This window comes from Chlorocebus sabaeus, chromosome 8 (assembly GCF_047675955.1).
Source record: "Chlorocebus sabaeus isolate Y175 chromosome 8, mChlSab1.0.hap1, whole genome shotgun sequence".
Lineage (NCBI taxonomy): Eukaryota > Metazoa > Chordata > Mammalia > Primates > Cercopithecidae > Chlorocebus > Chlorocebus sabaeus.
Window position 1 is genome coordinate 8,019,281 of NC_132911.1, and position 23,218 is coordinate 8,042,498.

Here is a 23,218-nt window from a genome sequence, read left to right on the forward strand (position 1 = left end):
ATCTTGCTCCTCCTTTGCCTTCTGCCATGATCGTGAGGCCTCCCCAGCTGTGTGGAACTCTGAGTCCATTAAACTTCTTTTTCTCTATAAATTACCCCATCTCAGATATTACTTTATAGCAGTGTGAAAATGGATGAATACACTGAACTTACACTACGTTATATCAAGACTCACTATAAAACTGCAATGATGAAGGCTGTGTGGGAGTGGTGAAGCAATAAATAAATAGATCAAAGAGATCAATAGAACAGAATGGATAGCTCAGAAAAGACCAAAGCAGCTGCTGTCTATCAAAGAAGCTAAGGTAATGTAATGGAGGAAGAACAGTCTTCTCAACAAATGATGCTTGAACAATTAGATTTCCCTATGCAAAAGAGAAGGAGAGGGAAAGAGGAGAAGAGGAAGTGATGAAGTGGAGGAAGGGGGGGGAGGGAAAGAGAGAGAGAGAGAGAGAGAGAGAGAGAGATGCCCTACGCTGGGGGAGTGATTAAACAAACTGTGGTTCATCCATATCCTGGAATACTGCCCAGCAATGAGAAGGAAAGAGCTATTGACACATGCAGCAACCTGGATGAATCCTCAGAAAGTGATGCTGACTGAAAAAAATCAATCTAATAAGGATAATACATTCCATTTATATGGTATTCTTAAAAGGATAAAATTGTAGAAATGGAGAACAAATCACTTATACAAGGGTTAAGAAGGAGGTGGAGGTGTGAGGGAAGACGGAGTGGCTCTGAAAGGGTAACATGAGAAGTCCTCCTGATAACGGAAATGTTATGCATCAGTGTCACTATCCTGGTTGTGATATTGCACTATGGTTTTACAAAGATGTTACTATTGAGGAAAACAGAGTAAAAGATCTGGGTACCTCTCTGTATTATTCTTAATTTTTTGGAGCTATATAGGAATCTACAATTATCTCAAAATACAAAGTATAACTAAAACATCCTTTTCATAAAAGGGTTATTGATTATAATAGAATTAAATCTATCGACTTTGAAAAATTAAAGGGGAGGTAAGGCAAGATTTCTGAGCCAGCAGGAAACCAAAACTAACTCTTAAGCATTGGAAACATGACAGGAAATTCTTACTTAAACTGAGTAATTGTCTCAGTCCATTCATGCTGCTATAAAAAGATCTCTTATACCGGGTGATTTGTAAACAATAGAAATTTATTACTTAGTTTTAGGGGCTGGAAGATCCCTAAAAGATTTGTTATATCCTGAGGACCCAGTTTCTGCTTCCAAGATAGCATCTTGTTGCCCAGCCTTCACGTGGCTGAAGAGACAAACTCTGTGTCCTCCCATGGCGGAAGGAGCAAGGCAGCTTCTTTCAACCTCTTTTATAAGGGTGCTAATTCCATTCATGAGGGCAGGGCCCTCCAGGCTTAATCACCTCCTCAAAGGCCTCACCTCTTAATCACCACAGTGGGAATTAGGCTTCAGCATTAATTTTGGAAGAACACATTCCCACCGTAACAGTAATTTTGAGGCTTAGAATCAGAAGGTAAATTGTCAGCCAGTTCCTAGGAAAATAGTAGGCAGGGATTTGGGGAAGAGGATCTAAATCACTGGAGTTACTGAGAATCATAGAGGTATTTACAACCCCCCTGCCTGTCAGCAAATTTTATCTCAGATTTACGTGGAGAGAACAAGTCTACAGGAAATATTTAATCAGTCCCAATTAAAGACATGGAGTCATGATAATTAATTTAGACAGGTGAGTGTGTGACACATAAAAGTCCTCGATAAATGGACTGCCTATCCATCAATTTGTCGTTCATGTAGCTATTCATGTAAATGTGTGCTCATTTATGTGGGCATATGGCACAATGGTAAAAATTTTTTAAAAGTGTGCTCATTACCTATTCATCTTCTTTCTACCTCACTTTCTCCCTTTTTTTTTCCTTTACTTTTGTTTACTTCTTTCATCTCAATAGGTTAGTAAGGCCCAACTGACTGAGTACAGGCTAGAGATTTGTTGATTTCTAGTCTCTTCTAGTCCTCTTTTAAGGAAAATATCATATGGCTTTGGGACAATTTCTTTATCCCAGAATGATAGAAAAACAAACCAGGATGGAGGGAGCATCAAGGTCAGGCAGTGTTGTTCTTCTTTCTAAATGAAACACTTGACAAACTGAGCAAAGACAGTCATCTATATTTATTAAAGTGTCTGCTTACAGTAGAGGCAAGAGTAAAATGAAGCTAGGTTATGTATGCTTCTCTGGAAACCTAAATCTTCTGCATTAATCTATAGTGTTCCCACATGTCTGGATGGTCCGACAGCATTTCAGAGACTTCTGGCAGAAAGAAGTAAGTTCTTCATTTTTCTCACAATGTTTCTTGCATGCCCCTTTAAGTTCGTCGCATTTCTCATCAAAAAATGCATTCTTGGCTACACGAGGGAAGGAGCCATTTGGATTAATTCCCTTTTCAGACACGTGTGTTTACCAGATACAGTTGTATGACTAGTTGGTGAAGATTTTTTCACCAGCTGTCATAGTGCCATATTCTACTGGTATATGAGATGGTAGGGGACCTGATTTTTGTCTGATATTTCAGTCTTGTAGTCACACAGGGTAAAATACCAGAAAGAATAGATTTGTCTTTCAGCATTTGAGACCAAGCTGTGTAGGAGCTTTGGGAAACCTAAGCTATGGTTCTATGATCGAAATCTGTTGGGGATAATTATCAACTGGTTCCCATAAACACCCGCAGAGGTGGCTACTTTTCCCGGTACACTCTTAGAGGCTGCTACCTGGTGAGAGTAGAGCAGGAGCTGAGACTGAGGAGATAGCTCCAGACCAGAGCAAAGGAAGGGATAAAGATACAAAAAGAAAATGAGTTTACTGTGCTAGGTAGAAACTTGCTTGGAAGGCTCAGCCTGATTTCTCCTCCATATTCCACCAAAGCATCGACTGTGGAAAACTTGTGCTTTAAAGAAGGAGGGTGCAGCATGTTCGGAATGCTTTTCTAAGATTTTCTGTGTTCAGTTTGCATAGAATTCCAGTTTCCACCTTAGGGCTTTATCAGTAGCAGTCTCAAGAGCAAACTGCTTCAAGTTAAGGACAGACAGCACATCTTACCAGGATCAACATTTTAGAGTTGCCCAATTTGTGTATACATAATGAAGGCATCAGATGTACAGAGATTGCATTTAATGTCTATACTATAATGTACATATATTTAATGTCAACATATAAAGCTGCCTAATTCACAGGTGCCTAATTCTACGTAAAACTTACAGCCAGATGGATTAGTGCCAGCATTATCCAGGATGAGCACATCAGTTCATAAGTGAAAATACTCCACTATTTCAAAGCTCGATGAACTCTGGCTCTCACTGCCAGGGGTCTATGTTCTCTCTGCCCTACTGTAAGGCAGATACTAATATACTATACTATAGACTACAGTGTGGTATTCAGATAAAATCTTTTGGTTTAGTATAGTATTATAGTATAGCTTAATATATACTATAAAAATACTAGTATTATAGCATATACTAGTATAAAAGTGTATACTATAGTATTATACTAGTATATATACTATACTACATACTAGTATATAATACTACTAGTAATAATATACTAGTATAATATAGTATCTAGCCGGGTGCAGTGGCTCACACTTGTAATCCCAGCATTTTGGGAGACTGAGGCGGGTGGATCACAAGGTCAGGAGTTCGAGACCAGCCTGACCAACATGGTGAAATCCCGTCTCTACTAAAATTACAAAAAATTAGCCGGGCATGATGGCACGTGCCTGTAATCCCAGCTACTCAGGAGACTGAGGCAGGAGAATTGCATGAACCTGGGAGGCAGAGGTTGCAGTGCAGTGAGCCAAGATTGCCACTGCACTCCAGCCCAGGCAACAGAGTCTCAAAAAAAAAAAAAAAATATATATATATATATATATATATAGTATATATACTAGTATAATACTATATAGTATATAATACTAGTATAATATTGTACTATAATATAATATTACATTATACTATAGTATACTATACTATACTATAATAATGTTATAGTATAATACCATATTATAATACTAGTAAATAATTATAGTATATACTATGCTATACTATAATACTATACTAAACCAAAAAGATTTTCTCTAAATTCGATTATAGTATAGTATTATACTATAGTATATCTAATAGATAATTATTAGATTAATAATTATATAACAAGTGTTATGTAATGATAGATATAAGAATCTATAATTATATAATAATTATAGTAAATAATTATAATTTTATAATTATAGTATTATCTAATAGATAATTTTATAGTTATAAACATCTATTTTTGACTAATTATATAATAAGTATGAGTGATCTGAAAGAGATACCTCTGGCCAGTTTCCAACGTGCACATCAAAGCCAGTGGCCTGAATACAGCATAGGTCACTGTGGGTCCTATATCCTCTTGTCCTGACACAGAATCTCCTCTCACAGGCTTGTCACAAAACAGACCAGAGCTATGAGCAGCTGATGTGAAAAGTTGAGCATTACACATGGGATCGTATATCACTGGCATCTGGCACAAATTGGGACTTACTGTGGGCTCTGAGAATCCCTTTCTTTAGGTCTCTGGAGGCTCACATGAGCCTAGTCTTACGCCTTCATTTTGGAGAGGATACAATTGGAGCCATCGGAGATTCCAGGAGCAGGAGAAAGTGAAGAGAGTTTTGATATGGGAAGGGTGTCTTTAATGCCTCTTACTGTGGCAAGACAGTTGGGCTCCTGCCCTGTCTTCATTTTGGTTATCTATATGACTCTGAGAAGCAGCCCATCTGAGGCACAATTTCTGCATCTGTAATAAAATTTGTAAAATGGACCTTCAAACCCAAAAGGATTTTCTCTAACTGCCATTAAATTAGAGGTAGGATAGAGTTTTTCTTAAAGGCACTGGCATTGGAAGACTAGATGCATTTTATGTGAAACTCTCATCACAGTACGTGGCTTGATGATATGTGATTAAGAAATGGCAGTCCAAGTTATGCTGCTTTACCTGTTGCCATGACTGGCATGCATGCATAGGTGTCTCTAAGCTCAGATCCTTACCTCTCTCTCCTCCTTACCTGTCTCAATCTCTACCATAACTATGTTTTAAAAGGTTCATAGACTGCTATCCTTGTTTTTAATTTTTTTTCAATTTTTGTTTTTGTTAGTGAGCATGAGACTGGATGCCAAAAGACATGTTTCCTGGCCTTCCTTTACTCTTTCAAACCTGTGACAGCCCCTCCTAGATAAGAATGTAAAATGCAAAGGAATTACAGAAGAGGCGTTGGGGGATATCACCTCTTGTAGTAGATGGGTTGATCACACCCAGGGGTTCACTGAAGGGGACCCTCTCTCTGGGACACCGCCTCCGATCACCTTCCCTGTAAAGATGCCCATTTTACCTGGGGTCAGAAAGAAGAGCACAACAAAGAGAAAGAGGAAAGTCCTCATGACTGGGAGTGTCTTGAGAGATCAGCGCCGTGTCCATGAGGAAAGAGCAGCAAACATCCGCATTTATACATTTCTCCAGACCAAGTAACATCTTGATCAGTGAGGCTTATCAGAAACGAGAGGATTTCCACGCTCTGCTGCGCAGAGCCCAGCCAGTCTCAGTGGGTGTCACTCAGTCTACAGCTCATCATTTTTTTCTGATTCTGGAAAGTTTTCAAGAAGGAAAGTGGGGATGAAGGGAGGACAGAGTAAGGCAGACACAGAAAAAGTAAAAAAATCTGGAGTCCAGCAGTTTGATTTCTAATCCTGGCTGTGCTTCTGAACAGCTTTTGGTTTACTCATATGTAAAATGAGAGTAGTTATACAATATCTCAATGCTTCAGTTAAGAGCTGATGATCCGTAGTGAGGTGGAATCTGAATTCCAGATTCAGTCTTTTTGAGCTTTGCAAACTTGGGAAAGGGCTTGACCTAAGCATATATTTGTTAAAAAATGTGAATCTTGCTGTATGCTGCACGCTTTTTGTGCTGGGTCCTGCCATGCTGCCCACCTGTATCATGGCACCGTTGGCACAGCAAGGGACTGGTAACCATCATGCCTTGCCCTAGACACTCAGGGCTTAGACACTCAACTCCAGTCCTTTGCATATTCACAGCCAGGCCACTGTGGGGTGGATGGTTGCTGGAAGAGGATAGTAAGGGGGAGGCCAAGTGGGGCCCAGGTGCCAAAAGTGAGGGACGAGTGGCTAAGAATACTCCCAGGAAGGTGAAAAGGGAAAGGTAGTCTGGAGTGCACATAAGCCATGCTTCCAAAGTCCCAGAGCATGCTCCACTGTCCCATCAGACTTATTTACAATGCATATATTCAAAGGTAAAGTTATTAAGACTTTCAAAACAGTGACTGCAGAGCATTAAACCCCAAGTTAAGGCAGAGAGCTGTGACTGCACTGGGCATTTACCTAGGAGGTTGGTCCTGATGCAGGCTATACAAAATGCCTAAAAGCTGAAAGCCCGGAGACTCGGCCCTATCCCCTATGTATACAGGCATTAGCTTGGATTCTGAATCTAAATTGTTTGCAAGTCACAGCAGCAACATAAAAATGAGTGCCTTCCTGCATAGGTCAGAAAAGGTTCATGGTGAATTAATGAACTTGAAAAAGTGTTTACAGAAAACTTAGGTTCAAGGCTGAATAGAGAGAAATGTGGAGGTAGTACTAGTGATAGTAGCCAGGAACTCTGCTAAGTACTTTATATACCTTATCTCAGCAAGCCTCTTAAATGCTCTGTGACTAAGTACCATAATTATATATTCATTTTAAGGGTTAGGAAACTTGAGGTTCATCAAATTAAGCAACCTATCCAAGGTCATATACTTTGTAAGTCGTATACTTTGTAGTCTATATTTAAAAATTTTTCTACTTTACATTACAGAAATGAAGAACAGAACATCACGTAAATATAGACAACAGGGTAGGAATAAGCAGAACTTATTTGAGGGGAAGATGGTATAAATCTTGCTTTTCATTCCACTTTTTTTGTGTGTTTTTTTGGTGTTTGTTGTTGTTGTTGTTGTTGTTTTGAAACAGGATCTCACTCCGTTGCCCAGGCTGGAGTGCAGTGGCATGCTTATGGCTCACTGCAGCCTTAAACTGCTGGCTCAGGTGATCCTCCCACATCAGCCTCCCAAGTAGCTGTGACTCCAGGTACATACCACTGTGCCTAGCAAATTAAAAACATTTATTTATTTATTTATTTATTTTTGTGGAGACAAGGTCTCACTGTGTTGCTCTGGCTGGTCTCAGAACTCCTGGTCTCAAGCAATCCAGCTGCCTTAGCTTCCCCAAAAGCTATGATAATAGACATAAGCCACACATCTGGGCCAATACCCATTTCCTTAATGAATTTAAAATATGCAGTAATTATGGCTTTGGTGTGTGAAGTGGTATCTTACAGGAAAGGGGACTCAGAACTAACTGGACAAAATGATTGCTACCCCTCCTTTTCTCCCTGTGATACTTGTAGACCATAAAAATGAAAGCTAGAAAAGTGAGAGTTCACATTTACTGAGTTCTTACATGGTACCAGGCCTCCTTCTAAGCATTCCACATGTTCAAAACACTTCTGTGTTATAATCATACTAGATTCTTACAAAACCTTGAGAGGCAAGCAGAATTTGTGAGTGGGTTCTTATCTTCTCCCAGAAAACAGAAGCTGGAAGAGACGAAAGGAGTCACTAGCTTCCGGCCCCTGCATTAGTATGGCAGAAACTAGCATGGCCCCTGCTCTTTCAACTTCTAGCCTGGTGTTCTTTCCACTACACCAGTTAGGCTCCCCAAAATAAAAGGCTTTCTGGATGCCAAGCGTTGTTATCCATGATATCATCCCTTGATCCTGGGAAATGGAGCATATAATTGTACTTTTATTGATTCGCTTCACTGATCAAGAGCATCTCCTCGTTACTTTTAAATAAAAATGAGCCTCTCGTTTGGGTCTTCTCAAGGAAATCCCAATCTCTATTCTGAAGAGTCTTCCCTAAAAGATGGCCCTGATCAGGAAGACATTTTGTTTTGTATTTGCCGTATTCTTCATTTTGGTTCAACAGCCATCAGGTAAATAAAAATGGATGGGATTTTGATTGGGCAGATTATAAAGCCTGATGATTCTTCGATGTTTGACCTTAATGGTCAAGCTCTCATGGTGCCTGTCATGGGAATTTCTTAGACCTACAGTGACATTTTCTAAGAGCAAACTGCATATAGTATATATTTTTTGTGATTTGTTTTTGCTGGTTACCTGGAATGCTGGCCTTGAGAAATAGAATAAAGATTGCAACTCTGTGATCTACTGTCTCCTGATATACCATGTCACACGTGGAGTTGGAAATGTTTTATACAGTGTTAATTCCTGTGTTGATTTTAATTTTCAAAATGTATTTTGTTTTGAATTTAGGGTGCCAGGCAGGACTTGAGTTTTCCGAACCATTTCCATCAGGTAAGTTAAAGATCTTCTATATAATTATTTTTTCTTTTAGGAACTCTGGCTCTGTTGGCTCTCTCTGATGTCTGGAGACAAAGAGGGGACAGAGATAGTGGTGGAAACAGAATTGTCTGAAAAACCAGTTCACTAACTTGTCTTCTTCTCTTTTTCTTGTTCCAAGGATACTATTTGGATATTTTTGATTTCGTAGAAAAATATCTTTGTGACTGGACTGTAATTTGGCCATAGAGATTTGGACTCAGTGGCTTTTCCCACTAGCTGTTGGTGTTCACTAAACCAAGTTCTTAGATTTAGTCTTGTACCAGCCAATTAGCACTGCTCTGTGAACATGCCTGCCCATCTCTTGCAAGCTCTGCTTCTAAGTCTGGTAATAATATATGTCACAAATGTATGAGGTTAGTTGACGGAAGCTCAAATTAAAGAGTGAGGTTGCTTCAATGAAAACTCAGCACCATTGCAGAAAAGCTATTCATAACCAATAGCCCCCAGATCTTTTCTTTTTCTTTGAAGTCGTCTTACACAGAAAGAAAGCACATTGTAAACAAAACTAAAAGAAATATTGTAGACAAAGTTGAAAAGGTTTTAGACAGAATTTCAAAGTGAGAAATATTAAGGTTGCTACTAGTACTTGAGTGTTTGCTCTGTACTAGGCATCCTGTTAAAAACTTTTCACGGAGTTTGTTATGTAATCCTCAAAACACTCCTATGTGGTAGGTATTATTATAACAAAAATATTTGCATATAATATTCCATTTGATCCCTAAACTGATTTAAAAATGTAGTCAGGTGCTTCTAGAATGGCCACTGGACAAATGAGAATGTGGACCTTAAGAACCTGGCGATTACTAGGCCCAAACAAGAGTTGAACCTAAGTTTCTTAACTTCATCTTCAAGGATCTTTTCAAAACCACAATATACCCCTCCCATTTTTGTCTAGCAAACTTCACAGTCATATCAGGTATGTATTTTTATAGTTCTGTAATACGTGTGTCTCTTTGTCTGCCTGTGGTTTACTTTTGATCCCTGCAAGATGATAAACACTTGGAGAGTAGGAATTGTGATGATCTGTTGCTTAAAAATTAACTCTCCCCAACTCCCTACTGCAAAAGGTAGGAACTCTTTTTGAAAACTCTGGGCTCATTCTTGAAAATATTCCTTGTAATCATACATACGAACTCTCCCTTTTTTTGGTGGTGTTTCACATGTTCCCCATTTCTAGACATTTCCTGGAAAGTTCCCTCAGCAGCTGTTTCTTGGCACAGGGGGGTTTGCTGTCTGTGAGTCGTGCAAGCTCGGTCGGGGAAGATGCAGGAAGGAGTGCTTGGAGAATGAGAAACCCGATGGAAGATGCAGGCTGAACTTTCTCTGCTGCAGACAGAAGATGTGACAAACCAGACCAGCACACTTATGGCCGTAGAAGCAGGCCTGGATATTCAAAGAAGTTCAAGAGAAGTTATGTGGTTTATCCAAATCACACAGTGAGTGAGTCTCAGAATAAGTCTCATTTCTTTCTCTCTTTATTTTTATTTTATTATTTTTAAAAGACGACTTTTTTTTTTTTTTTTTTTTGAGTTGGAGTCTCACTCTGTCACCCAGGCTGGAGTGCAGTGGCTCGATCTTGGCTCACTGCAACCTCTACCTCCCGGGTTCAAGCGATTCTCCTGCTTCAACCTCCCAAGTAGCTGGGACTACAGGCTTATGCTGCCATGCCCTGGTAATTTTTCTATTTTTACTAGAGACGGGGTTTCACCATATTGGCAAGGCTGGTCTCGATCTCCTAACCTTAGGTCATCTGCCCGCCTTGGCCTCCCAAAGTGCTGGGATTATAGGCATAAGCCACCACGCTGGGCGAGATGACCTTTAAAAAAAAACGTGTACCTAGTATCTGCTCAGTCAGATACCACTACTATGTATTTGTAGAGTACCTTATAATTTATGAAATATTTTCCATACTTCTCTCATATGACTCATGATTACCTTACGAGGTAGGTTTTATTACTCCTATTTATATTTGAAAATATTGAGGCTCAAGAGGCTGTCAGTTCTTCAGAGCCACAGCTAGGATCCAGTAACTGGTGTGCACATTGCTGTCATGTTCTGTGTATCCATCTGTATGTACTAACTATGTTAATGGAGTAATAACTCTATCAAATACATTATTTTTATATTCACATTGTTTCTTGGTTTGCCTAAATACTGTCGTTCATTGATTCTAGTACTTATGGTGTATTTACCTGTGAAAGAAAATGATTAGAGATTAACTTAAAATGTTCAACACAGAATGTACATAAATGGTTGACTATATAACTTTTGCCTTGTGAAATAAAATCCAGCTTCACAAAATAAAGGTCAAAATTACCAGCCCTATGACCAGTGACTTGAACTTGGTTACTTAGTTTTAACGTATGAGACTAAACAATGTTTTGTTTAACATTTGGGCCTATTGTTTGTCTCTTTGTGCTCAAATCTGTTCCTTGTTTTTTTCTGCTTTGCTGAGTAAAATGGGAACTATTAAATGCAAACTACATTTTCTAGGCTTCCTGACTTCTGGCTGGTTTTGGTCAATGTAAGTGTCTCCTAGGAGAATGGGAGACTGAAGAAGGGAGGGCAGTGTGTATCTCTCCCCGACTCCCTCTCTTCTCCAGCAGTGGCTCTTCCCGCTCAGCAAAGCACCTGCTTTTCTGTCTTCTGCTCTCACTTGGCAGTCCCACCGCAAGTTTAGCTTCTGCCAGCTAGTGCTGCTCCCAGGCTCACACAAATCCTTCCGTTTTTCCTCAAACCTTAGGGCAGTGGGAGATTTCAGCTGTGACTATCAGTAAGTTTGCCTCATTGCTCCCACTTTGCATTGTCATCTTTTCCAACACTTTATCTGTACGTATTAAATTCTTTCTTTGGAACTATCCATTGGGGGAAACCTTTTAATGCTTGATTGATTCAATTTTTAGATTCATTCTATTTACATATGATCCACTGTTCTCCAAAAGAGATTTGAAACACAGCCCTCAAGAAGCCTAGAGTGTTTCCTACATTTATACAAGAATTACTCCAGGGAAGTGGGAAGTAGGGTATTTGGTCTTAAGAGTCCAGTTCACAGTAATTATCTGCTCGCAGATGCTCCTCTTCCTCAGGTCTCCACAGTGCAAATGCAGCTGCTAGCTTACAGAACACCATGAAACTGGAATACTACTTACTCATTCCAAATACTGCATTGCTTTATCTTAAAAAAATGCTCTGGAACCTAGTTGAAGTTTCTTCTAATGAAAGATTCATGTGAGTGTCTCAAAGTCATACAACGTGGTAGACCAGTAGCTGTGCCCTGATAATGACCTCATGTAGCATCCAGATGGCAGCTGCAGAGGACACTTCCCACAGGTGCTCACCTAGTCACAAATGATCCCCTTTTGTGGCAGGCCAGGTCTACTAATCCAAGCCTCCATAACAACTGTTTTAGTACTCACTAAGTGGTTAAGTTAAATATTAAAAGCTTAAAAAGCCAGTGCCCTCATATAAAGGCTGGAATGTAACAAAATCCCACCAAGAGTTTTGCTTAGGCCTTTCCTGGGCCGTAAAGCATGACAAAATAATTAAGGAGTTCTTAATAGGACTCGTTTAGGATTAAACAAGTTTGTGGGAGGTCTGAAGGAACGCCCTAAACATCAGTGATTTAGCAGGAGACAATATAAGGGTAATAACCCCAGCACCTGGACCCATTTTGATTAAGTACATTTACTGAGGCTCTAGAGAAAGGTGTTCAGGACTCAGACCTTAGGTACAGATTAAAAGAAGTTAATAACTTAGGTCTTTAGTTGAATGCACACTTACATATAGACATATAGTTTAGAAGATATATAAGCTCTGGAAAACTTTGTAATTTTAAGTTGGTCTGGTGATAATTTCCAGGCCTTCTCCCTGTAACTGGTTGCAGAAATAAAAAAGTTCTCTTCCTCCCCAGTTTATTTGCATCTCGTTATTGGGCCGTGAGAAATAGCAGCCCGACCCTCAGTCTGGTCCGGGAACACTTTTTCTTTACACTTTAGATTCACGGAAACAAAGAAGCTGAAAGTAAAAGGATGGAAAGAGATTTGCCATACAAACAATAACCAAAAGAGAGCTGTAGTGGCTATACTAATAGTGCACAAAACAAACTTTAAGACACAATTGGTACTAAAGACGAAGAAGGGCATTTTATAATGTTAGTGAGTTAACCCATCAAGATAATATAACAAGTATAAACACATGCCCCTAACAACAGAGTGCCAAAATACATGAAGGGAAAACGGACAGAATTGAAGAGAGAAATAGAGAATTCAACAGTAATAGCAGTAGACTTTAATATACCACTTTTAATGATAGACAAAACAACTAGAAAAAAGATTAGCAAGGAAATATAAGATTTGAGCAGCACTGTGAAACAATTAGACCTCAAAGTCATCTGTGGAACACTGCACCAATTACAGCAAAATACACATTCTTCTTCTGTTCACATGAAATATTCTTTAGAATAGACTGTATGTTAGATTTAAAAACAAGCTCCCTCAATACATTTAAAAGGATAGGAATCATACAAAGTATGTTCTCTGAACACAATGGGATAATAGAAAGAAATTTGGGAAAGTCACAACTACGTGGAAATTAAACAACACAAGTGTAAATAAATGATGGGTCAAAGCAGAAAACATAAGGGAACATAGAAAATATTTTAAAGGGAATCCCCAAAACACTTTAAAATACACAACACAACAACAACTTACCAAAACTGTGAGATACAGCTAAAACAATGCTTAAAGGAAAATTTATAGTTGCAAATGCCTATATTTATAAAGAAGATAGATTTTAAATCAATAAATTATCTTCCATCTCAAGAAAATTAAGGAAGAGCCAACTAAACACAAAGCAAGCAGAAGGAAGAAAATAATAAATATTAGAGTGGAAATAAATGACATAGAAACTAAGAAAACAATAGAACAAATCAACAAAACAAAAATTTATTTTTTGAAATGATCAACAAAATTGACAAGCCTCTAACTAGACTGACTAAGAAAAAAAGAGAATACTCATATTACCAAAATCATGAGTGAAAGAGAAGTTTTACAAATGATCTTAGGAAAATTCTTTTAAAAGTATTATAAAGCAATACTGTAAACAATTGTATGGCAACAATTTTGATAACCTAGATGAATAAATGCCTAGAAATGCATACATATCAAACCTAATTCAAGAAGATATAGAAAGTCTAAAATGGACCAATAACAAATAAAGTGCATGAACTGATAATAATAACACTAACAAAACTCCCACATAGTAAAACCCAGGACCAAATGACTTCACTAGTACATTGTAAAGATATTATTCCATTTTCTTCTGCCTCGATTTTTTTTTTTCAGACAGGGTCTCACTCTGACGCTCAGTGCAGTGGCATGATCTCCGCTCACTGCATTCTCTGCCTCCGGAGCTCAAATGATCCTCCCACCTCAGCCTCCTGAGGTGACAGATCACAGGTGCCTGCCACCATGTCCAGTTAATTTTTGTATGTTTTGTAGAGATGTTTTGTATGTTTTGTAGAGATGGGGTCTCATTATGTTGCCCAGGCTAGTCACAAACCAAACTCCTGGCTCAAGTGATCTGCCCACCTTGGCCTCCCAAAGTGCTGGGATTACAGGCGTGAATCACCACACCTGGCCTGGCTTGCATACTTTTTGATGAGAAGTTTGCTGCAGTTATTCTGTCATCTTTCTACCGGCAGGAGGCATATATGCCTTCTCTGTTGACAAAGTAGAGGATGTTTTTTGTTTTTGTTTTTTAATGTGCTCCCTTCTCCTAGTTCTCCTAGCTTTAATATTTTGTTTTGCATTTTTTAGATTGCTTATTTCACCAGTGCTGTACAAACAAGTGTTGTTCTTCCTCCAGTTTCTTAATTAAGAAATTAAGACTTTCTTTTCCATATAAGAGAAAGATTCTTGCAAGCTTTCGTTCTTTCTCACAGTGGCTACTCTTCCCCTCACCCAGCTTACACCATGAAATACTCTGATCTTTTTTGTAAGCACCTGCTGAGTCTATGGAGAAGACATTAGACATTGGTGTGAATTTCTCTTTTGTCTGTGACTCCAGAAGTTTATATTGTTTCTCTAGTTTATAGTTGCTCTTAGCAATTCTTTACACACTTTACTTGAAATCTTTTAAATCATATTCTGGGGGTAATCCACTTCAGTGAGCAAGCTCTCATGTTCTTCATTTTTTGGAGGTTCCTGTCTTTTCTTATACTTGTAGGTAGGTGGCTGACTTGTGACCTTAGCTTTCCAATGAGTTCAAGAAACTGAATATTTGCAGTTTGTCATGTGTTTTTCTGTGTATTTGTTTTGTGTGGGATGATTTTCTTTACATATTTCTACATCTTAAGCAGAAGCCATTCTTCATTTAATAACATGTAATTTCTTTAAGGGATATAGAAATACTTATATTTTCTGCTAATTCTTGTGTCAATTTTGGTAAGTTAAATTTTTGAGAGGATTTTTCCATTTTATGTAAGTTGTGAAATGTTTTGGCATATACATGTTGACAAATTTTTTATATTATTTTAATGTTTCTTGGATCTGTAGTGACAACTTCTTTTTCATTTATTGTGTATAATTGGGCTTACATTGTTCCCTTTTCTAACATTCTTAGAGCAAAATTTTAAGTCATAGATTTAAACATTTCTTCTTTTCTACGATAAGTATTTGGATACAAATTTCTTTCAAAGTCATTGTTTTGTTGTGTTCCACAAAATTTGATATATAGAAATGCTTTCCAATTATTCTCATTATTTATTCTTTGATGCATACACAATCTAGAATTTCCGAATATGTGCTTTATTTCCACATATTTGGAAATATCCTAAATAGCTTATTTTATAGATTTCCAATTTAATCACCTTGTGGCGAGAAATATATTCTGAAGAATTTAAATGTTTTTAAACACATCAATATTTGTTTTATGGCCTAGCATATGGTTTATTTGTATGAATGTATCATATGTACTTGAAAAAATGTGTATTTTTCAGTTATCTTATGATGTGTTCTATAAATATCAATTTAGTCGATGGAATGGTGGTATTGTTCAGATCATGTATGACTTTGCTAATTTTTCCCTGTGTTCTATCAGTTGCTGACAGACTGGTGTAAAAATGTTCTGCTATAAATATAGAAATGTCTATTTCTCCCTTTAATTAAATCAAATAATATAAAAACATATTAATGGTTTTTATGTATTTTGGATGGATTAACCCTTTTCTCCTTAAGCAACAGACTCCACGCAATAGAGCGTCAAAACAAAAAATAACAAAACAAAAACAAAACAAAAACCTGCCCATGTACTCCTGAACTTAAAATTAAAGGTTTTTGTTTGTTTGTTTTAATTTTTTTTAAGAATAGGTTTTATGTAAAATCACGTACTAGGAAAAGGCTGGTGGCTATGTATCTTATTGACATGGTAATACTTGAGAAAACACTTGAAGGAAAAATGAGAGAAGTCTTAACAAAGACACAGAATAGAATATTCCAGGCAGAAAGGCAGGGTTCTCTGCATTTCTCTCCCATAAATGTGATTTAGATAAAATCTGATCCATCAGCCCACGCATTAATCAGTGGAGCATGGAAAATAGTATGTTCCCAATGAACATTACAAACCAAAGTCGACTTCCAGCCCCTTCAGGGCAGTAGAACATATTTTAATCAATGCCCCTTGATAAAAGAGCTTGATTCCAGCTACTGCACTTCCTTCATCAGCTCTCCCCTGATGCCTGGAGCCATGAAAATATTTTTCTTTATTTTTGCTGCACTCATTCTTCTTGCTCAAATTTTCCAAGGTAAGAGGGAAATTCTTTTAGAGGTAGAGATGACAGTCTGCTCAGGATCTGTCTTTTGAGAAGAAAGCTCAACTTTTACAAAGTTGAAGGTTCCAAGGCAAACCAGTCACTGAAAATCTTTTCCTGAGCTCAGACACAAAACAATGGGAGCACATTGACCGGGACGCTCCAACCTTAATAGTATCTAGTCAACTTCCCTAACAGCTCTGCCAAGGAATTCAGACTTCTTTGTACTTTTAGATCTCTTTCTTCCTTTTATAATCTGCAACGCAGCTTCAGCACTTTTTTTTTTTTTCTGAGATGGAGTCTCGCTCTGTCGCCCAGGCTGGAGTGCAGTGGCGCGATCTCGGCTCACTGCAAGCTCCGCCTTCCGGGTTCACACCGTTCTCCTGCCTCAGCCTCCGAGTAGCTGGGACTACACGCACCCGCCACCACGCCCGGCTAATTTTTTTTTTTATTTTTAGTAGAGACGGGGTTTCACCATGTTAGCCAGGATGGTCTCGATCTCCTGACCTCACGATCTGCCTCTCCTCTGCCTCCCAGAGCCCTGGGATTACAGGCATGAGCCAGGGGCCGGGCCAGGTTCAGCATATTCCAAAGTGAATTAAAAAAAAAAAAAAATCTCCAAGGCAAATGCCAAACATATTTGTTAAGTTAGGGAAGTACAGCCTTTGTAGTCTAAATTAAACTGAAGTTGTGTTACTAGATCCTCAGACAGCTAATTTTTTTTCAGGTCTGAGTTGTTGGTCCAAATATCTTATCCATAAATTATTTTAGACTTTTTGGCTTTCACACACTGGTTGAAAATTACACTATTAAAAGCACTAAACTAACATCTTGCTTACTAATCTCTTAAGTCTTTGCATCTTTGAGATTCTCTTTGCTTGATACAACCACGACTGTGTTCCTAAGAAATGTTTACGTCCATACCTCCTCAACTATCCTTCGTTCCTTCGGTGGTGAAGCTCTTCCTATTAGAGGTTCTCCATGCATCACGAAGCCCTCTGTCTGCTCCTTCATGGCTCCTGAATTTCTACATTTCTTTTTTTTTTTTTTTTTTTTTTTGAGACGGAGTCTTGCTCTGCCGCCCAGGCTGGAGTGCAGTGGCCGGATCTCAGCTCACTGCAAGCTCCGCCTCCCGGGTTCCCGCCATTCTCCTGTCTCAGCCTCCCGAGTAGCTGGGACTACAGGCGCCGCCACCTCGCCCGGCTGGTGTTTTGTATTTTTTAGTAGAGACGGGGTTTCACTGTGTTAGCCAGGATGGTCTCGATCTCCTGACCTCGTGATCCGCCCGTCTCGGCCTCCCAAAGTGCTGGGATTACAGGCTTGAGCCACCGCGCCCGGCCCCTACATTTCTTTATTATACATTCTGTCCTCAGTAGTCCTAGAAAACCAATAGATATTGAATGTGTGCTAACCACTTGTAAGAAATTGTTCTGTCCACTACGATAAAGGTAGGTAAAATAAAAAGGTAAAAATATAATTAAAGCATGGACATTGACCTTAATTTGCTTGAAGTTATTAGTCTATTCTTTCTGTGTTCAAAAAGACATTGCCTGTAGTGGTAAATAACCTTTCAATACATTTACCTTGTATGAGTAAGTATATCAATGAGACAGGAAAATACACAAATAACTTTAATATGAAACAGTTTTCACAAGTGCCGTAAAAGATGCAAAGTATAAAGAGAAGCCATAGATGTGGAAACTTGGTTCTATCTAGGAAATACAGAAAGGTTTCCTGGTAGTACTGTACTTCTGTAGTGCAAATACTACAGAAGTAGTATTTGTATTGCACATTTGGAAGTAGACAAGACTAGAACTAAAGAACAGAGCCAAAGAACAATTTCCCCATGAAAGTTTCAGTGACTCCATTATTTCAGCGACCTCCTTGACCCCATGAAAGTTTCAGTGACTCCATGAAAGTCTCTGAGAATCAGTTCCCTATTTTCTGCCCTCAGCATCTTTTCATAGATGTCAGACAATGCTCCGGGATAGATAAACTCCTTTTAAAGTGTCTTCCCCACCCACTTTAATCAGTACTCCAATTTATTCAGATCAGTGTATAGATGTGGAGGCATAATAGCTCCCTGTCCACAAAACTCATCTCAGATGTATTTGAATTACAATAATAAGCATGGTTTGGGCACAAATTAGAACCACTACCATCACCATAATCACATAGAACCTCAGAGTTAGAAGTGAATTTAATGATCTATGTAAAAGGCAATAAACATAGGCTGTTAGGCCAAACTGCATGAGTCTAATGTACCCTCTGTTTTACTTTCCATTCTATAAATGATAATAATAGCATTGTTTTGAAGATGAATAAACTTGTTATGTTAATTAGAAACTAACTTGTTATAATCAAGAATCTTAATAATAGAGTGACTGAAGAAAGACAAAACCTTATTTCTCTTCCATGTAAAAGTCCAAAAATAGCTAAGTTGGCTAGGTGAGGGTAGAGGTTCTCTTTCACCGAGCTTTGTTGTGATTTGGGCTGAAGGTCAACCCTGCCATCCTAAACAGTTGACCCTTTTATTTGATTCCAAGGATGTTCTAACAGGCAGGGTTAGAAAGTATAGAACATGATTAAGATTACATAGAGGCAGTTCACATTATTCCACTCCTTTTTCATTTTTCCAGATTTGTTTATGTGGACATATAGAAATAGGAAGCTAGGAGCTGATGTGATTAGCTAAATATTCATGTGTCCAGAGAAACCCAGAGGTTCTATGACTAAAAGTCTGAAAGTAAAAATAACTGCTTTGGGACAGTTTAACAATCTTTCTATATAACTGCTTGGGCAGTGGCAGGCACATACTCTATGTTATGTTAGAGTTTACTATTGTTTAACTGTCATTTGTTCTGCTTATTTTTTTGTTCTCTGCCATGATTCAGTATTCAACACCCTATACATGATTTTATATATATGTGTGTGTGTGTGTGTGTGTGTGTGTGTGTCAATTGATTGTCCAGATGCCTAATAAATTTCAGTGATCTGTAGCTCACAGTATCCCAAGTTCAACTTTGGACTATTTAAACATTTCTCCTTAATTGGAGCAGAAATCTAAGTCCCTGAAATTTCTTTCCATTAGTCTTTGCCTTAACTTGGCACTAACAAAATACATTCCACATGATAATATTTCAGATATATGGCAGCTAATATGTACTGTTCTTTCCCCAAAGTTGTTATTTCCAGGAATAAACATTACTCCTTTTGAGAATAACTGCTACTTCTTCCACTACTTTTTCCTAAGAATGTATCTTACCAATTAAAAAAGTTCCTGTTTTGACATATATTTTTTCTCTTCAACCTAATCTCTGTTATGAATGAATACACATTGCCTATGTCCCTCTAAATTTGCTTGCCAGAACTAAATACATGATTCCATTGGTGTTCTTTGCACAGTAAATTGAGAAGGACTAGCATCATGTTGTTTACCTTTCTACCTAAAACTGTGAGACTCCAAAACCATATGCCAGGGCATATGATCTACTATTGGTCTGCCTGTAATGTAACAGAACAATCTTTAACTTTTGCTGTAAATCAGAGACTGTTTGGAGACACGGAAAAAAAATCTGTTGATAAGGATGGTTCATCAGAATTAGAAAGTATTTGGTCACCTTCCTTGGAAGAAACATTCTGTTTCTGTACAAGCTAGATATGATTTTGACATATGAAAATCTTTTCTGTTTTTTCCAATTAGCTATTTAATAAGGACATTGATTATATTGTACCAGGGGTGTGAGCTCAGACATGACTATTCAGATAACATTTGATTTTTCTAATTTCTAGGTTTATAGTCTGTGTCTCTAGGAGTTATGGTAATGAGGAAGTCTGAATTTGGCCTGGGCAATGTAATTTTATCTTGTAGTTACTAATTAATAGATAACTAAAGACAAATTGCTTTCTTTACTTAGCCAGGACAGCAATTCATAGAGCACTAATTTGTAAGAGAATGGAAGGTCACTGTGAAGCTGAATGTCTTACCTTTGAAGTAAAGATTGGGGGCTGTAGAGCTGAATTAACACCATATTGCTGCAAACGCAGAAAGAAACATTAAAAACTAAGCACCAGCTGCAAGAATGAAAGAGGTGAAGATTCTCTGGCTGCGATATCAGTGGGACAAATCTCTCTGCACCGTCTCTCTTTGATCTGCAAAGTTTGAATTGTCTGAAACCACGTCAGTCCAGCTTCCAATGCTACAGGGAGATACCCTTCCTAGGCTGTGAACTTCTTCCAGGCAGACACTATATCTTGTTGACCTCTGCACTGTCAGTTCCTGACACAGGGCCTATTAATGATCTTTTTCACTTTATAAAAAAGTGAGCCATTGGATAAATAGATAAAACAGATGGAATGGAATGGTTGGACTGGCACTCAGGTGAATTGAGTTCTAAAGTTATAGCTCTGGCTTTAAACAGTTGTAGGACACTGGGCCCTCTGTGCCAAGATTCTGATATCTATAATGTGAGCAGATTGAACCTCTCAGTAAAGGGAATACCTGCCAGATGCTAATTGTGGCTGCTTCAGCAGTATCACTGTCATGTACTCCTTTCTCTCTTTTATAGGTAGGAATTGTTTAGAGTCTTGTTCATTTACCTGTTAGATCTAAAACATCAAGTTTTAGAATGAAATGCACCCATATCAAAATTCAAGTTGACTGTAGATGGAGCAACATCTTCATTCTGGCCATTTGATCAATGATCAAATCATGGGTTTCTGAAGCAGTAAGTTCCCCAAAGGTCATCGAATTCAATGCCCTTATTACAAATGAGGAGAGTGAGACTCAAGAAGATTATACAGTTACTGACTTAGTCACATTTATATTCCAACTTTGGGCTTTCTGGACTTGTCTGCTTAGCATGTCCACAAAATAGCATGCTGGAGGATAACAGAACAACAAAAGGTGATCCTAAAGATGGAACGTTTCTCAGCGTGTTCAGGTGAACAGTTAAATGGAGGAAGAAATGGAAACAAACTGAAAAAAAAAAAAAAAAAACCATAGAAAGAAAAAAAAAAGACACTTTCTAAAATCTCTGTTGTGATCCTGCAATCTCTGCCCTTTCAGATGATAACAATGATAACAATGGCAAAGCGAGGCTTGCCTTTTCCCTAATTTGCCAAAATTTGGAGTCCCAGCTTTCTAGCAGAGGAAAGCATATATCACAGACTATTTCATCATAGAAGACTTATAGCACACCCTCCCAGAACAGAAGAAGCAAAATCCCTCTGTGCTGCTCCAGAAAATTTTCTTCTCTATTCAATTAAGCTGGCTTCCTATAGAGATGCAAATAAAAGAGAAAAAATATCTGGAATAAGACAATGTGTAAAATGTTTTAAAATAAGAAATAAAATGTGTTTTTGAAAGATCTTCTGGTATTGCCACTTGTCTTCATGGTGCTAATTTTTTTATTCTTAAAACTATGCTGGAGGAAATTATGTAAAGTTATCTGTTTCAATCAGAGGATTTTTCTGTTTCTGCATTTTCCCTAGAAATTCCTTATCCATTGTCTCACATAAAACTAACTGCCTTTGAGAATCTAAGTGTGTTTAGGCTTTCTCATTTCTTCTTTTTTTCTTTTTCCTCTTCTTTCTCTGTCAATGTCAAATGACTGGAAATACAGCATACATTTCCTGTCTCCAGTGTTTTCACACCCTATTTCCTTCTCAACCTATAGAAATGTCTTAAAGCCAGGCATCGAGGCTCATGCCTGCAATTTCAGCACATTGGGAGGCCAAGACAGGAGAATCCTTGAGCCCAGAAGTTCAAGACCAGCCTGGACAACAGAGGGAGACCCCATCTCTACAAAAAGTTTTAAAAATTTAGGCTGCGTGCAGTGGCTCACGCCTGTAATCCCAGCACTTTGTGGCACTGAGGCAGGCAAATCATGAGATCAGGAGCTCGAGACCAGCTTGGCCAACATGGTGAAACCCTGTCTCTACTAAAAATATAAAAATTAGCCAGGCATCCCATCTATAATCTATAATCCCAGCTACTCGGGAGCCTGAGGCAGGAGAATCACTTGAACCCAGGAGGCAGAGGTTGCAGTGAGCCAAGATCATGCCATTCTACTCCAGCCTGGGTGACAAGAGCAAGACTCTGTCTCAAAAAAAAAAAAAAAAAAAAAAAAAAAATAGCCAGGTGTAGTGGCTCACACCTGCAGTCCCGATTGCTTGGGGGTTGAGCCCTGGAAGTTGAGACTGCAGTGAGCCAGTGCACTCCAGCCTGGATGACAGAGTGAGACCCTGTTTCAAAAGAAGAGGAGGAGGAGAAGGAGGAGGATGAGGAAGGAGAAGAAGAAGAAGAAGAAGCGGAGGAGGAAGGAGGGAGGGGGAGGGGAGGGGGAGGGGAGGGGGAGGAGAAGGAAAAGGTGAAGGAGAAGAAGATTATTTTAGCTGTCATCATACTAATGGAATTTCTCTTTGTAAAGCTACCAGGTACCTCCTTAGTCACTTAATAGTAGTTGTTTTCTTAATAAATTACCAGGGCTAACTCCAGTGACCTATGGCCAGTATTCATCTTTCAGGCCTTTTCTGAAACATTTTACAAGGTGATCTATCTCCTGCACCTTAATTTCTCTCTCTTCTGCCTGTAAGAATGTTTGTCTGCTGGACATTTCTCTTTGTCTTCTCCACACATTCTCAGTCTTCTTTGCTGACTCTTGCTAATATTCTCTTGGCTGGGATTGCTTTCACCTATGTTTCATTCTCTTCTTATTAAACGTGTTATCTCTAAACAATCTCCTCCATTCCATTGGTTCCCACTCTTTATGTACTAATGACATGGTGTTACTGCTTTACTTTTGTGACTTCTTTGCTCTGTGGTGCTGTGTTGAGACTCTGAAAACTACATTTGTCATACTTCTTGGCCAGTTAGCACCTTTAATGAAAGGTATTAGCAGGAGAGTGGA

At 38.5% G+C, this 23,218-nt stretch overlaps 3 protein-coding genes across 3 annotated transcripts; 2 read left to right on the top strand and 1 right to left on the bottom strand.

Moving 5' to 3' along the window:
- Nucleotides 1-2,183: 2,183 nt before the first annotated feature.
- LOC119618892 (beta-defensin 106A-like) lies at nt 2,184-2,960 on the bottom strand. Its single transcript, XM_037983512.2, has 2 exons — nt 2,853-2,960; nt 2,184-2,431 (listed from the first exon to the last, which is right to left on the bottom strand). Exons 1-2 carry the CDS (start codon nt 2,958-2,960, stop codon nt 2,249-2,251), a joined length of 291 nt encoding a protein of 96 aa, XP_037839440.1. The 3' UTR covers nt 2,184-2,248.
- A 2,917-nt stretch (nt 2,961-5,877) lies between these two features.
- Nucleotides 5,878-11,606, top strand: LOC103215316 (beta-defensin 105A). Its single transcript, XM_007961630.3, has 3 exons — nt 5,878-8,070; nt 8,411-8,452; nt 9,721-11,606. Exons 1-3 carry the CDS (start codon nt 8,001-8,003, stop codon nt 9,843-9,845), a joined length of 237 nt encoding a protein of 78 aa, XP_007959821.3. The 5' UTR covers nt 5,878-8,000; the 3' UTR covers nt 9,846-11,606.
- Nucleotides 11,607-16,036: 4,430 nt separating this feature from the next.
- Nucleotides 16,037-20,664, top strand: LOC103215315 (beta-defensin 107A). Its single transcript, XM_007961629.3, has 2 exons — nt 16,037-16,301; nt 20,225-20,664. The coding sequence occupies exons 1-2, from the start codon at nt 16,232-16,234 to the stop codon at nt 20,365-20,367; spliced, it is 213 nt and encodes a 70-aa protein (XP_007959820.1). The 5' UTR covers nt 16,037-16,231; the 3' UTR covers nt 20,368-20,664.
- The last annotated feature ends 2,554 nt before the right edge of the window (nt 20,665-23,218 follow it).